The 15,421-nt window shown below is 42.6% G+C and overlaps 1 protein-coding gene across 1 annotated transcript in view; it reads right to left on the bottom strand.

Moving 5' to 3' along the window:
* The window catches only part of LOC126109723 (CDK5 regulatory subunit-associated protein 3), a 73,140-nt gene extending 57,970 nt beyond the window's left edge, over window positions 1–15,170 (bottom strand). Inside the window, exons 1-3 of the mRNA XM_049914777.1 lie at window positions 15,017–15,170; window positions 14,664–14,838; window positions 8,056–8,294 (exon numbers count right to left, since the gene is read on the bottom strand). Of these exons, the coding sequence (XP_049770734.1) occupies window positions 8,056–8,294; window positions 14,664–14,838; window positions 15,017–15,019 (417 nt within the window). The 5' untranslated portion in view covers window positions 15,020–15,170. The remainder of the gene's footprint in view (window positions 1–8,055; window positions 8,295–14,663; window positions 14,839–15,016) is intronic.
* Between the last annotated feature and the right edge of the window lie 251 nt (window positions 15,171–15,421).

Genomic DNA, 15,421 nt, shown 5'->3' with positions numbered 1-15,421 from the left:
GTAATGTTTGAATACTCCACTAGTAGTGTAGCGCTTGACACAGTCACGTCAATTAAATATTTGGGCGTAACATTGCAGAGCGACATGAAGTGGTACAAGCATGTAATGGCAGTTGTGGGGAAGGCGGATAGTCGTCTTCGGTCCATTGGTAGAATTTTGGGAAGATGTGGTTCATCTGTAAAGGAGACCGCTTATAAAGCACTAATATGACCTATTCTTGAGTACTGCTCGAGCATTTGGGATCCGTATCATGTCGGATTGAGGGAGGACATAGAAGCAATTCAGAGGTGGGCCACTAGATTTGTTACTGGTACATTTGATCATCACACGAGTGTTACGGAAATGCTTCAGGAACTTGGGTGGGCATCTCTAGAGGAAAGGAGGCATTCTTTCCGTGAATTGCTACTGAGGAAATTTAGAGAACCAGCATTTGAGGCTGACTGCAGTACAATTTTACTGCCGCCAACTTACGTTTCGCGGAAAGACCACAAAGATAAGATAAGAGAGATTAGGGCTCGTACAGAGGCATATAGGCAGTCATTTTTCCCTCATTCTGTTTGGGAGTGAAACAGGGAGAGAAGATGCTAGTTGTGGTACGAGGTACCCTCCGCCACACACCGTATGGTGGATTGCGGAGTATGTATGTAGATGTAGATGCAGATGTAGATTATATTTCATTCAGTCCCTGTAGCTATTCAGTGTTCTACAAGCACAGATTTTGCTAAACTCCTGTGCTCCTGCCATCTTTCTTCGACAGTCTGCACTGTCTGCCAAATATAGGCATTATCACATTTGCACAACACCCACTTTATGGAGTATCAAGTCATTTTTCATCGTCCTAATAGCGCACATTGTCAGAGGTGGTCAGAAAATGCATTTAATGTTACATCAAGCCAAGATTCTATCATTTTATTAGAAGACATTTTGAAGTTTTCTCCTTGGCTGTTTTTGATTAGTATTCACTTGCATAATTGGCCAATTTCAGCCTTATAGGCCATTTTCAATCATAGTAGGCACCTATATACAGTATAATTGTCTGAGTCTAAAACAGAGGAATAACCAACCAGAAAGCAACCAATAAGGTGCAAGAGTCGAATTAAAACCGGCAGCTTACATCTTCATAACAAACGCCATGTTATACGACACTATAATGCACTCACTTCTGTTGTTCAACACCAGCTCCTGATCAGCTATTCCATCGTTTTATAATCACATACACTGACACCTACTACACTTGAAAATTGTCTGTGGTCTAAATTGGCCTTGTGCAAGATTTAATAATATGAATACCTGTCAAAAACAACCAAGATGGAAAACTTCAAAATGTCTTAACAAATATACAACTGTGGTATCCCACATGAAGAAAATGATCAAGGTTCTGCCAGTTCTGTTCGATACTGTGTCAGCGTACAGCAGACACACCACTGTCTTATCCTCCTCCTCTTTTTCTATTCTCTGCATCTGTCTTCTGCCTGAAAGCATGTCAGGTTTGTCTCCCACCATATCTGCTCTTCTTGGCTACATCCTTAATTTGGTCAAACTCCCTTGGCAGGCCTTCTTTGTCCAATATTGCACGAGTCCTGTAGACCATTGTACAAAGCACAGCCTTACGCTGTGGAGGATGGTGGCAGGTGGAACTAAGGGGATAGAAATATTAGTTTGGGCAGGTTTCCAGTGCACACCGTGTCTCACAGTCTTTTCCACATTGCGCTCGACTATGACATCCAAACAGGGGAGTTTGCCACTCTCTTCCACAACAACAGTGAATTCGATGCTGGGGAACAGAGAATTCAGGTGTGAGAGACATTCCTGAAGCCATTCACTCCCATGTGGCTACACCACAACAATTTTTCTGAAAAAGCATACAGGCTTCAGTGCAAGTTTTGCAACCTGCAACTGGCTTTTGAAGAAGAAAAATGAGCATATAACCCATTTTTATAAACAATCTGTGCTTACATGTTGACATTACTCCTCCACATAGTTCCCTCATATATTCAAACATTTGTCATACCACGGCCTAGCTCCTTTATCAATGAATGGAGGCACCTGCTGCTTCAGTCACTTGTTGAAATCATCCTCAAGCTCACTGTCAGTCACGGAGTGTCGAGCTGCCAGCCAGGCCTTCATCTTGTGGAAGAGATGAAAGTGGCTCGGTGCTAAGAATGAAGTATAGGGAAGATGCTGAAAAATCTCTCAGACAGTCTTGAATTTTTCCTTAATCTGATTAGCAGCATGGGCTCATCCATTATTGTGAAGGACAATGATTGCTTGAGCAATCATCCTACACCATCGTTTTGGCTTGATCTTTGGAGTTTACTCTTGTAAAATCTGTTGTCAAAATTCCTTTGAAACTCCAAGAAACTAGAACTATTATTTTGCAATTTGACAACATCTCCTTACATTTTTTGGGCTTAACGGGAGAATGGCTGTGTATCCACCATCTGGACTGTCGCTTAGTTTCAGAGTACACATTCTGCACCTATGCCTTAATCCAGTCATGATTCTGTTCAGAAATTCTCCCCCTCTTCTGGTAGTGCTGAAGAAATTTCACGATCGAACACATTCTTTCCATTTTCTGAACGTCAGTTAGACATATTTTGTTGACCACTACACACAAAACTTACAGTATCCTTATCTCTCCTTCATGATGATAAACAGTATTGTCCTTGAAACTTCCTGGCAGATTAAAACTGTGTGCCCGACCGAGACTCGAACTCGGGACCTTTGCCTTTCGCGGGCAAGTGCTCTACCAACTGAGCTACCGAAGCACGACTCACGGCCGGTACTCACAGCTTTACTTCTGCCAGTATCTCGTCTCCTACCTTCCAAACTTTACAGAAGCTCTCCTGCGAACCTTGCAGAACTAGCACTCCTGAAAGAAAGGATATAGCGGAGACATGGCTTAGCCACAGCCTGGGGGATGTTTCCAGAATGTTCCAAGGTCCCGAGTTCGAGTCTCGGTCAGGCACACAGTTTTAATCTGCCAGGAAGTTTCATATCAGCGCACACTCCGCTGCAGAGTGAAAATCTCATTCTGGAAACATCCCCCAGGCTGTGGCTAAGCCATGTCTCCGCTTTATCCTTTCTTTCAGGAGTGCTAGTTCTGCAAGGTTCGCAGGAGAGCTTCTGTAAAGTTTGGAAGGTAGGAGACGAGATACTGGCAGAAGTAAAGCTGTGAGTACCGGCCGTGAGTCGTGCTTCGGTAGCTCAGTTGGTAGAGCACTTGCCCGCGAAAGGCAAGGGTCCTGAGTTCGAGTCTCGGTCGGGCACACAGTTTTAATCTGCCAGGAAGTTTCATATCAGCGCACACTCCGCTGCAGAGTGAAAATCTCATTCTAGTATTGTCCTTGTTATCAAAGGCATATCTTCATTAAGTTAGAAAATTATGAACAGACATCTCGCATGCGCAATTTTGTTAACATGTTGCACAGGTTCACCAGTCACATCTGAATGTCATCCCCAACCGCTTTCATCATACACAGCCATGTGGCCAGCCTTTAATCTTCTGCACCACTCCCTAACAAAATCATCAGTCGTAACCCACTCCCATACGCTTGACACAATTGACGATGTAGCTTTGTGGCGAGCAGCAAGCGATAGAACTGTAGTAACCCACCGATTACTACACCCACCGATCACAGCAGACATAAGTCAGACAATACAGCACATTCAAACAGCATGCCCGAAACTGCAGGAGGGGGCTGCCAGGGGTAGCACAATCAGTGACTGCCATCACCAGCTCTGCCGCACGCGCACAGCAGTACACCGGCGACACACAAGTGTGGATTGTGTCTTCGTAAGAGTATGCATAAATCTCTGGGCCCTCAGCTGTTAAACGTGTTCTGGTCCTGGCAATGGACACATCCAAGTACGGGGTGGGAGCAGTCTTGGCCCATCACAGTTCAGACGGTTCTGAACAGCCTTTTGCCTTTGCGTCAAAAACAATCAGCTCAGCAACATTATTCTTAGGTGGAAAAAGCAGTTTTTGATATCGCCTATCCCTTAAAAAAATCATGCATTCTTGTGCAGTGCAAAATTTCATTTAATTACCAGCCATAAGCCCTCGGTTTCCCTGTTTAGCCACTCATGGTCTTTACCAGACAAAGCCCCTCATCTTCAGCAATGGCCTGCATTCTTGCCCCAGTAAAATGATCCACTGCTTCACAACATCTGAATGTGGGTGCTCTGTTCTAGTTCCCCCTGGTCCCTGACTCACGATTCATCCGAGAGGAACTGCTTTGTTTTCAACTGGATATGGGAGCAAGACACAAGGTGGATGGCTTCCCCATGACCTGTTAGCTTATTGCCTCGGTTGTAGTGGCAGATCTGGTGCTTTGGCAGGTCACACGCCTGATAAAACATGGGTTGTCAAACAGTCTGCTGTGGTAAAGTTCTGCGGACCCAAATAAATCCAAAAAATATAATAGCGAGCTTAATAAAAAATATAAAAGAGTAAAAAATCACGCGTAAAAAATGAAAGCCAATAATATCGGTCATCAGACACCTTTGGAATTTTTATGCATCGTGGCATAGCCTCTCCCTCCTGTCAATGGAAGGGCTTACTCCCCACATTGTGCTTCCAGTGGCTCTGTAGTGGGATATCCTCCACATGTTACATCAGGGTCAATGGGGCTGTTTCGCACATAACTGTTGGCCCCGTGTTTTGGCTGGGTACCAATAGAGTGGCGGAATGCCTTGTTGCAGCCTGCTGGAAGTGTAGGAGTGGGCAGGCAGCAATGCACAATGTCAGTTTGCCATGGCCGTCTCCTACAAAAGCTTGGGAAAGAATCCACATTGGTTTCACTTGCCCTTTTCGTAACTGATGCTTTTTCTCTCTTTCCTTGTATCATTCATTGTATGCCTGCAACAGCAGATGCAACTGTCAAGGCCCTGCCAAAGTTATGCTCCATAGAAGGCTTGCATTGCACCCTGGTTTCAGACTATGGTTCTCAGTTTGTGGCACAATCTTTCAAGAACTTTTGTACCCACAATAGATATACCACATCACAGCACACAGTTGAAAAGTGTTTGTTTAAGATACAGCACAAGTCCCTAGAAGATTTCCCAGTTGAGGAGACGCCTCATTTTTTAAAACTCTTACAGAATGATACCTATTAAGCTCCTGCATGGCCACCAGCTGCAGACACAGCTCAACCTGTTGCTTCTGGGCAAGCAACCCCCAGACATGCCAGTTTTGTTGGCATTCAAACCTGGCACGCCAGTCTAGGCCAGTGGGTTTCGACAGTGCCCTCAATGCATTCTGAGCCAGCCAGCGTAGTTGCAGTGTCTTCACAGTTCGCACGAGGATCGACTTGTGGCACACCGTTAGATCCAATAGCATCCCAGGCTGGGTGCAGAGTCTCCTTCTCAGGCTGTGTGCCCAAAGCCTCATTCTCTGTCGGTCCTGGTCACTCCAGGGATCGAGCAGACCTCGTTGTGCAGACGTATACTGGCAGCCAGGGCTTTGTCAGCATCTATAGCAGCTTTCCCCCTCAGGAGACATTGTGTGATCCAATGAAGTGGAGGGCTATGCCGGCGGTGGTGCAACTACCGGCAGGGCCTCCCAAGCCGGACAGGTCTCCATAGAGGATCCAGACAAAGTGTGTCTCACAACGTCCCGTCTAGTGTCCTGTCCTATCCTACTCTGTTCTGTCCCATCCTATACATTCCCTCCATTTCCTTTTCCTCCTTGTGATTGTGTGGCAGCAGACACAGTCCCCTAATGGGGACAGCGGAAGATCCTTGGAAACCAGAACAACATTGATGCACATAGGCCCTACTGCGAAGGGATGGATAGCATTCTGTAGTCGTGGTGAAGACAAGCTATCTAAGGGGTAAGGCCCTGAAATAAAACCTTGGCAGGTGTCCAGGCCATGAGGTGGCAGCCCCACCAGGACACTCGGGGGCTGTGGGCTGATAACCCGCACCACCAAAAAACACATATCACAGAAACTAAAAGGAGAAACAGCCGGATGGATCTTAAGGATATGACCTTTGGCCTGAAAAGGAAAACCCGTATCGGTTTTTGGAATGTAAGGACGTTGAGAGAGGCAGGAAGGCTAAGACAAGTTGAAAAAGAGATAGAGAACTATCGACTAGATATATTGGGACTAAGTGAAGTAAGGTGGCCAGAATCTGGGGAATTCCAAACACAAAATGGTGGAGTGTTGCTGTATGCGGGTCAGACCGGTGAGGACGCGATGCACAAGAATGGTGTAGGGCTCTTACTATCTAAAAGCAGCAAGAAGAGCTTACTGGAGTGGAAACCAGTCTCAGAATGGATAATAACCGCACGCTTTAAAACAAATGTGCGATATGTCACTGTAATTCAATGCTATGCACCTACTGAAATAGCTAAAGGAGAATTAAAAGATGCTTTTTATACAGAGCTTAACGGAGTTCTTAGACAGATAAATGCTAGGGACATAAAAATTTTAATGGGTGACTTGAACGCAAAAGTTGGTTCAGAAAATGAAGGGCTTGAACATATCATGGGCGTGCATGGCATGGGGATCAGGAATGTAAATGGTGAACTGTTGATAGATACATGCGCTCAACATGACCTAGTCATTGGAGGCACATTGTTTCCACATCGTAACTGCCATAAGATAACATGGGTTTCTCCAGACCACGTTACCGAAAATCAAATAGACCACATAGTCATAAGCCGCAAGTTCCGACACTCTCTGTTAGATGTCAGAAATAGAAGAGGGGCAGACGTTGGAAGTGACCACCACCTAGTTTTGCCGGAATTCAGACTGAAGATAGTGGCAAATAGAACCAAGCTCAATCATAGGTGCAAGAAAATAGAGGTGGCAAGATTAAAAGACCAAAAGATCAAAGAAACATTTGCCCTTGAACTACAAAACAGATTCCAGGTCCTCACTGAAGAAAACTTTGTGGAAGAGGGAATTGAAACGTGCTGGCAAAAAATCAAGAACTGTTATTTAGATGTGGGAGAAAAAATCCTAGGATTTAAGGCACATCAAAGGAAGGAATGAAATCAGCCACAGGAAAGAACTAAAACTTAAGTTAAATTTTTGTAAGACAAGAGCGCAGAAGAGCGAAGCGCATAAAGAATACATGGAGGCAAACAAAAAAGTGAAAACATTGCTACGTCGAGATAAAAGGAAATGGATAGATGAGCAAGCAAAAAAATAGCAGCTTTGTTTCCTGTGACCAGTGCCAGCATCTCCCACTGCACCGAGCAGACACCACCATCAGCAGGGATTGAAGCTAGACCTCCATCAGCAGAACATATCCTCTTCAGCATACCATTATCACTGCCTGTGCAGTTGGCCCTCATCACGGATTCTGACATCCAAATGGTTCTCACCTCGCTGGTGGTCTCGTCTACCAGTCCCACAGGATCTGCGAGCAGCAGGAATGCCCTCATCAGACTCACTGCTCACGGTGGACACAAGTTTGGCCATTACAGCAAGCATAGCATGCACCCGCAACTGCCTGAGGTGGCCGCCAGGGACAGTCTGGTCACCCACCACAATCACCATTTCCATCGGGCACATCCAGCACTACACTAGTAACTCCTGTCAAGGGTAGTGTCTTTATAAGGGCATGCACGGACTTCCTGGTCCTCATTTAAATGTGTTCAAGGCATGTTGTATTCTTTCTGATGTCACTCTGTGACCCAGTAAATTGTATCTCTTTTGCGGCCGTATGTTTCCTTGTGCTCCTAGTTAGAACAAAAATGTACCTCACAACTTGCAGAAGATGCAATAACGTGACTCATTTCAATTCTTGCATTCACACTGATGAACAACAAAGAGCTGACTGATGCAACTTGACATCCAAAAGCTCCAATTCAAACCACAAAAGCCAACCAGATTATAATTTATGAACAGTCCTCTTAGTCTGAAACAACTTCTGTATATGATAAACAGATCTGTATACTAATTTCCCAACCTGTGTGATGGGTGCTTTGAAATGAAGTGTACCTGCAACCATCTCTCTCCCTAAAACCTCACCTTTCCCATTTATTTTCACAGTACTTTTCCCAGATGCATAGTTTTAAGCAATATGTTACTCGCAACATACCTCCTGCAACTCTCCGCATTTGGCAATCTGCTTCTTCAAGCCTGGAACTTCATAGGTGACGTTACGTATCAGCATCTGGGCAGCATCTGCGAGGTATACATTGTCCTTCTCGTACAGGCGCAGAACTTCTTGCCAGTCCTTCATGCGCTTCGAGCCGTACGATCCAAAGAAATTGCGGCTGTCGGCCTCTGTCTCCTTCAGTATCTCCACGATCTTCTTACAGTGGAAGTAATTTATGTCTGAACAGAAACACATATTTCACAACTGGAAAGGATCAAAACTGTAAGGTCTACATATTTACAAAAGTTATTTTAATTTCATAAATGTGACCATTATATAAAGAAACATTCTTATTTAGCAAATTGGGACTGCAAAGTCTATTCATATATTACTGGTTTCAAATTACGAAGTGCTCATCTTCAGTTCCAGCCTTGCTACAATGCAAAATACCCATTTAGAAGCTAATCAGCCCCCAAATGCCAAAAGCACTCAGACAAGAGAAAGGATTATTAAAATAATCATACAGTCAAGATTATTCACTACATATTAATCAAATTTAGAAAGAAATGGGGGATATGTAATCAAAAGCCAACTGTAGGAACACAGGCATGGTGGTTTCAGAAAAGTGGTATGTGGGCACTTTATCCATGAAAGTGATATTGTGAAGATAGAAATGGACTCAACAAAGAAGTTTCAGAAGATCTGGAAAGGTAAAATTGATTTCACAGAATTTTCATTCACACTGAATGTGAACTTTAGGCTGATTAATTATGAACCCAAAGACATCACAGACCAAAGCCCAAATAAAGCTAGGGCTATATGAAGGAATAGCTATATGTACACATAGTAGGAATACTGTGCCAGAGTAACACAGTGACTATACAAAGCAGGATTGCATGGCTGGTATTCATGTCCTTGGTGAATTTTGTTTTATGAGCACTGTCTCATACATCAAGATGTATATAGACAGTACAGTACATACAGGGTGTTACAAAAAGGTACGGCCAAACTTCCAGGAAACATTCCTCACACACAAATAAAGAAAAGATGTTATGTGGACATGTGTCCGGAAACACTTAATTTCCATGTTAGAGCTCATTTTAGTTTGTTCTTCCACCTACGCTCAATGGAGCACATTATCATGATTTCATGCAGGATACTCTACCTGTACTGCTAGAACATGTGCCTTTACAACTACGACACAATATGTGGTTCATGCACGATGGAGCTCCTGCACATTCCAGTCAAAGTGTTTGTACGCTTCTCAACAACAGATTCAGTGACTGATGGATTGGTAGAGGCGGACCAATTCCATGGCATCCACACTCTCCTGACCTCAACCCTCTTGAATTTCATTTATGGGGGCATTTGAAAGCTCTTGTCTACGCAACCCCGGTACCAAATGTAGAGACTCTTCGTGCTCGTATTGTGGACGGCTGTGATACAATACGCCATTCTCCAGGGCTGCATCAGCGCATCAGGGATTAAATGCGACGGAGGGTGGATGCATGTATCCTCGCTAACGGAGGACATTTTGAACATTTCCTGTAACAAAGTGTTTGAAGTCACGCTGGTACATTCTGATGCTGTGTGTTTCCATTCCATGATTAATGTGGTTTGAAGAGAAGTAATAAAATGAGCTCTAACATGGAAAGTAAGCGTTTCTGGACACATGTCCACATAACATATTTTCTTTCTTTGTGTGTGAGGAATGTTTCCTGAAAGTTTGGCCATACCTTTTTGTAACATCCTGTATATACAGTGAAGTTTCAGGTTTGATTCTCTACTGGGTCAGGGATTTTCTTTTTTCAAGGAGTGGGTCTTTATAGTGCCCTAATCATTTCACATCATCTTCATCACAAGAATGTGCAAGTCACCAAAGTTGTGTCACATGGCACCTGCCGGCCAATAATGCCATTCAGCCACTTCATTCAGGAAAGGAACTGGCCAAGGACTTACTCCAACATCCACCTGAGACGATTTAGGGAAACCACGAAAAACCTAAATCAGGGAAATATTGAACCTACAGATATAATTCATCTGCCTTGACCCATTATACGATCACAATGCCTGACTTAAAACCAGTCACTGAAATCCAATATACACAATAAGAAGAAGTACAACTATTTCCATGATATAACATTTGTTTGGTTGTTTGGGGGGAGGGTGGGCAGTGGGGGGGGGGGGTGTCTTACATTACAACAACGCCTTTTCTTTCCTTATGGCTAAGACATACTAGTCAATGACCACCAGTTTAAAAACAGTTTTTAAACATCACTAGTTTATGTGAAATAATACTCATATAACTACCACACTCAGAAATATTAAGTATTTAAAAATTTATAAAGCACAGTGTAATTAAATTACAATGCTGCATTAAAAATACAGAATTCTCTGAGATTTCCCCAGTTTTTCCAAGTAAAATGTAATTCTCTCAGAATTCCCAGTTTTATAGAAAAATTGTCACCCTGCAAATGTTACAGGTTCCAACACATCTACACTCTACATCATCATCTCACAGCATGTGGCAGTGGGTGCTTTACATATCACTATCATTTCCCCTTTTCCTTAGCAACTCATGAAAAATGCAGGGAGCTACGACTGCTACAGACCCTCCACCAAGATCTAATTTCTCGGAGTATCACACCAAAGGCCATTTTGAAATATAGATGTGGGAAGACATAACACATTGATTGACTCTTTGAGAAATGTATGCTATCAAAATCTGGACAGTAAATCTCTCCAAGATGCGCAATGGCATTTTTGGATTGTGTATTTAGGAGCATCTCTGTAATGCTCTCACACTTACTAAACAAACCAATAGGAGCTTAATGAAACATTCTGTTTGTCTTAGTATCTCCTCTGCCTCCTTTATTAAGTCTACTTCACAGTCACCCCAACATTGATGAGCATTACTCAAGAACTCGCCAAACATGATTTCTGCAAACTACTTCCTTTCTTCAGTGAGTTACTGTAAACAGGAATCAACTTATACCAAGTCAACTACAGTCTGTATCCCTACCATCCTACAAACCATCAGAGCACGCACCCCAAGAAACAATAGTTCCCCAAAGGACAATCATTCCTCCCACCCTTAGCTTCCCAAACTGTAATTCATCAATTTTTACAACCTACCTAGGGCCTCTCAAAGATCTCCTAAAATTAAAAAGCTCAGTACACACCTCACAGCAAAAGGAATACTAATCCAAGACACACCTATCACTCTCACTTGTCTCACACACAAAAAACCAAATAGAAGAACAATAACACCAATGGTATGTACAAAACTACATCCTGCATGGCAAGTCTCGATTGCTCAAATCAGATAGGCCTACTAATGAACCTCCAAGCATTATCACAATGGCAGCTCCACTTATACAGATCCCTGGTTTGAGAAGCAGTTTCATCATTTCACCACACTGGTGACACCTAACATATTCCGCAGTTAAGACCATACAATGTAAAAATTTTATAATTGCAGCCATATCCTCGTCCATCACAGTCACTAACACCACATGACTATTAAATATAACAGTCAGATCCATACCCATGAACAAATGACATACACAAAAAATCAAATCCCACAAATGAATAAATTTCGAATTATGAACTAGCAGTTCCAAAACCAAAAACACAAGCAGCCTGCAACTACCAAGGTTAAATAACTCACTGACAGGCCAACAACAAATACCAGCTCTGGGAAAAAAAAAGGTTCTCTCTAGGGAAAAGTTCAATAATGCCTCAGTGACATCACACAACATAACAGAGTTGTGACATGGGTGAAGGGCAACAAATGTTATAACAGCTATCACAGTTATCTACCTATTCATTCAGAAACCATACCAGGGAGTTTCGGAAAATGTTCATAAAATTATACTATTACACTAGAGCATACTTGACGAAATCATAATCCTGAAGCATTTTCAAAGATACAGACAGCACACTATTTGAGACTGAATTATTGTTCCTGGATTGCAGTGATCTCATTATATGATCTTATGTTCATAATCATGTCCTTAAAGCCAGGTTGAATGTATTGTAAAGTTGGCCAATGCCTCCTGATAGCAGCATGCCTCATGTGACTAAACAACAATGATGAGTAGCCCATTTCTTTCTATCTTCTTCTCTGTAGTTCACAGTTTCTCTTATTATTTTAACTCACACTGTGAAAGGTTTCTGCTCTTTCATGACTGCTTTCTACTGCCATATTTAGTTGTCATTCTGTACACCATTTTTCTTCTGTATCTTGTCATGTTGCCTTTTATCCCTCTGGTTTATTCAGTCTTTTCCCCTTTTTGTCTCAGTAAAAGTATTACAACATGTACTGGAAAACAACTGCAGGTGACTCCAATGCATAGGAAGGGTAAAAGAATAGACCTGCAAAATTACAGATTAATATCCCCAAATTCGGTTTGCTGCACAATCCTTGAACATATTCTCAGTTCAAATTTAATAATCTTTCTTGATACTGGGAAGCTTAAGCCCACAAATCAGCATGGCTTTGGAAAGTATTGCTCATGCGAAATTCAGCTTGCCCTTTTCTCACATACATACTGTGAACTGTGGATGGAGGGTAACAGGCATACGACATATTTTTCCATTTCCGGAAGACATTTGACACAGTGCCCTTTGCAGGCTGTTAATGAAGGTACAAGCATATGGAACAGATTCACAGATATGCGAGTGGTCAAAGACTTCTGAAGAGATACGAGGGTTGCCCAGAAAGTAATGCACCACATTTTTTTTCTTCAACAATTCTTTACTGAACGTAATGAGAATTATGCACCGTATTTTTCCATGTCATCTCCATCTCATTCTATGGCCTTCCTCCAGTGCAAAACAAGAACATGTACGCCCTGTCGGTACCAGTCATTGTCCTGGTGGCGGAGCCAGTGCTTCACCAAATGAATCACCTCCACACCATTCTCAAAATGTCTCCCATGAATGGCATTCTTTAATAACATGACAGTGGCATGACAACATCAGCTTGCTGCAACATGTCAGGTGTGGCAGCCACGGATGGTCTCCTCAACCACTGCAAACGATGGAGCTCTGCCGAACTGCCTTCTGATGACTTCACCCTCAGCACCCAGTGACTAACTGTACTTCTCGATGCTTTGCACAGGCGTTTCTCTGCAGTGAGAAATTCAATGGCGGCACATTGCTTGTAACATATGTCACCTACAGATGCTATTTTGAAACTGTCCTGCAGCTATGTTATCTGTCGGAAGTGAAAGAAACTTGGCGCGCTCACTCAGGAGACTTCAAATAATGCATACATAACCTTTCGCATTCGTAGCATTACTTAAGGCTGAGAAGAAAAAAAAAGTGGTGCACTGTCTGGGCAACACTTGTAGAACCGAGTATGTTGTACTCAACAGCGAGTGTTCATCAGAGACAAAGGTATAATCAGGAGTGCCTCACGGAAGTGTGATAGAACCGCTGGTGTTCTCTTAATACATAAGTGATTTTGAAGACAGGGTGGGCAGCAATCTGTGGTTGTTTGCCGATGATATTGCAGTGTACGGTAAGGTGTCGAAGTTGAGTAACTGTAGGAAGATACAAAACGATTTAAACAGAATTTCTAGTGTGAATGGCAGCTATCTCTAAATGTGGAAAAATGTAAGTTAATGCAGATGAATATGAAGAACAAGCCTGCGACATTCAGATATAGTATTACTAGTGTCCTGCATGACACAGTCAAGTCATTTAAATACCTGTGGATAACACTGCAAAGCAACATTAAATGGAATGAGCATGTGAGAACTGTGATAGGGAAAGCAAATGGTCAAGTTCAGTTTATTGGGAGAATTTTAACCACTCTTAAAGGAGACCGACCACTTATAGAATGCTAGTGCAACCAATTCTTGAGTACTGCTCGAGTGTTTGGGATGTGTACCAGGTCGGACTGAACAGACATTGCAGCAATTCAGAGGCGGGCTGCTATTGGTAGGTTTGAACAACATGTAAGTGTTACGGAGATGCTTCGGAAACACAGATGGGACTCCCTGAACAGAAGGTGACGTTCTTTTCGAGGGACACTATTGAGAAAATTTAGAGAACCAGCATCTGAAGCTGACGGCCAAATGATTTTAATGCCGCCAACATACACTAGGGGTAAGAGCTACGAACGTAAGAAATTAGGGCTCGTAACAGAGGCATATATATTTCCCTTGCTCTATTTTCGAGTGGAACAAGAAAGGAAATGACTGCTAGTCCCCTCCACTACGCACCATCAAGTGGCTTGCAGAGTATCTATGTAGATGTAGATGTACCGTGATCAGCACCACACTACTGGCTGATATTAACATACAAGTGAAGTATTGTATGTTATTCAGGTACATATTTAGCGTCAGTCAGGCATTAATTGTATCCATAATTCATTGGACATGACATGTTAAATGTCTGCAACACGAAATGTAGAAGTTGTTAGAAGGTCCAAATAAATCACAAACAAATAACCGGGCCCCGTCTGATGCCTGGGATTATTCATATTAAACAATATAGAAAAGGCACGATATAGCCGTGAAAAAATGCCATGCCAGCCATGATCGTTACCAACATACATGAACTCATGCTGTGATTGTGGGGTAAGTTGTTTCACTTACAGGATCCTGAAAGAAGTTTCGCAATTCCATCATGAACAGGCATGTCTTGAATAGCGTTGTTTATTCTTTCTCTTACAGTCAAAACATGGTTCTGCCAGTCGCGATTCACGTGTCGTCTGCTTACCATCCAGTCCAACAGTTTGTTCGTATGAATGTCAATTGGGATGTTCTGGTCCTTAATATGAAAAAGTAACAGAAAATTCAGAATACAATTCAAAATACACATATCACATTCATAACATCTGGTAGAATTTATTATAAACTGGTAATCTTTATAGGCAAACCAGGTCAGCTCTACGTTTCATGTGTGTTGTAAGTCAACAAAATTAAATGACAATTAAGCATCGACTCACCATTTTCGTTTACATCCAATCAGTCAAACACGTAAACCTCTCACTGACAACAAACACGCCTGTCACCACCAAAGATGTAACTCAGCAACCTCCATCACATACAAGCGCAGACTTCCTTTCTACGTCCATATCTCGCTGTGCGAAAGAAACCGGGGCACAACATGAATGGAAGTCGACAATAGTATCGCGGAAGAAAGAAGAATTGTTGAACCGTGTGCGAATGAAAGACCCTACTTAAAGAGATCGTTCAGTTCAGACATTATAAGTCAAGGCATTGAGCAAACATTGTCGACCATCGTGTTAAACGTCCCGGTTCCACGCACTCGATTTGAAGAAAGTCAGATTGAGATTGATATGTTAAAAGATCGAGTGTCGTATTTTCAGTATTTATTAGCGATTATTTAA

This window comes from Schistocerca cancellata, chromosome 12 (assembly GCF_023864275.1).
Source record: "Schistocerca cancellata isolate TAMUIC-IGC-003103 chromosome 12, iqSchCanc2.1, whole genome shotgun sequence".
Classification (NCBI taxonomy): domain Eukaryota; kingdom Metazoa; phylum Arthropoda; class Insecta; order Orthoptera; family Acrididae; genus Schistocerca; species Schistocerca cancellata.
The sequence above is the reverse complement of the archived record's forward strand: the minus strand, read 5'-3'. Positions and strand labels throughout refer to the sequence as shown.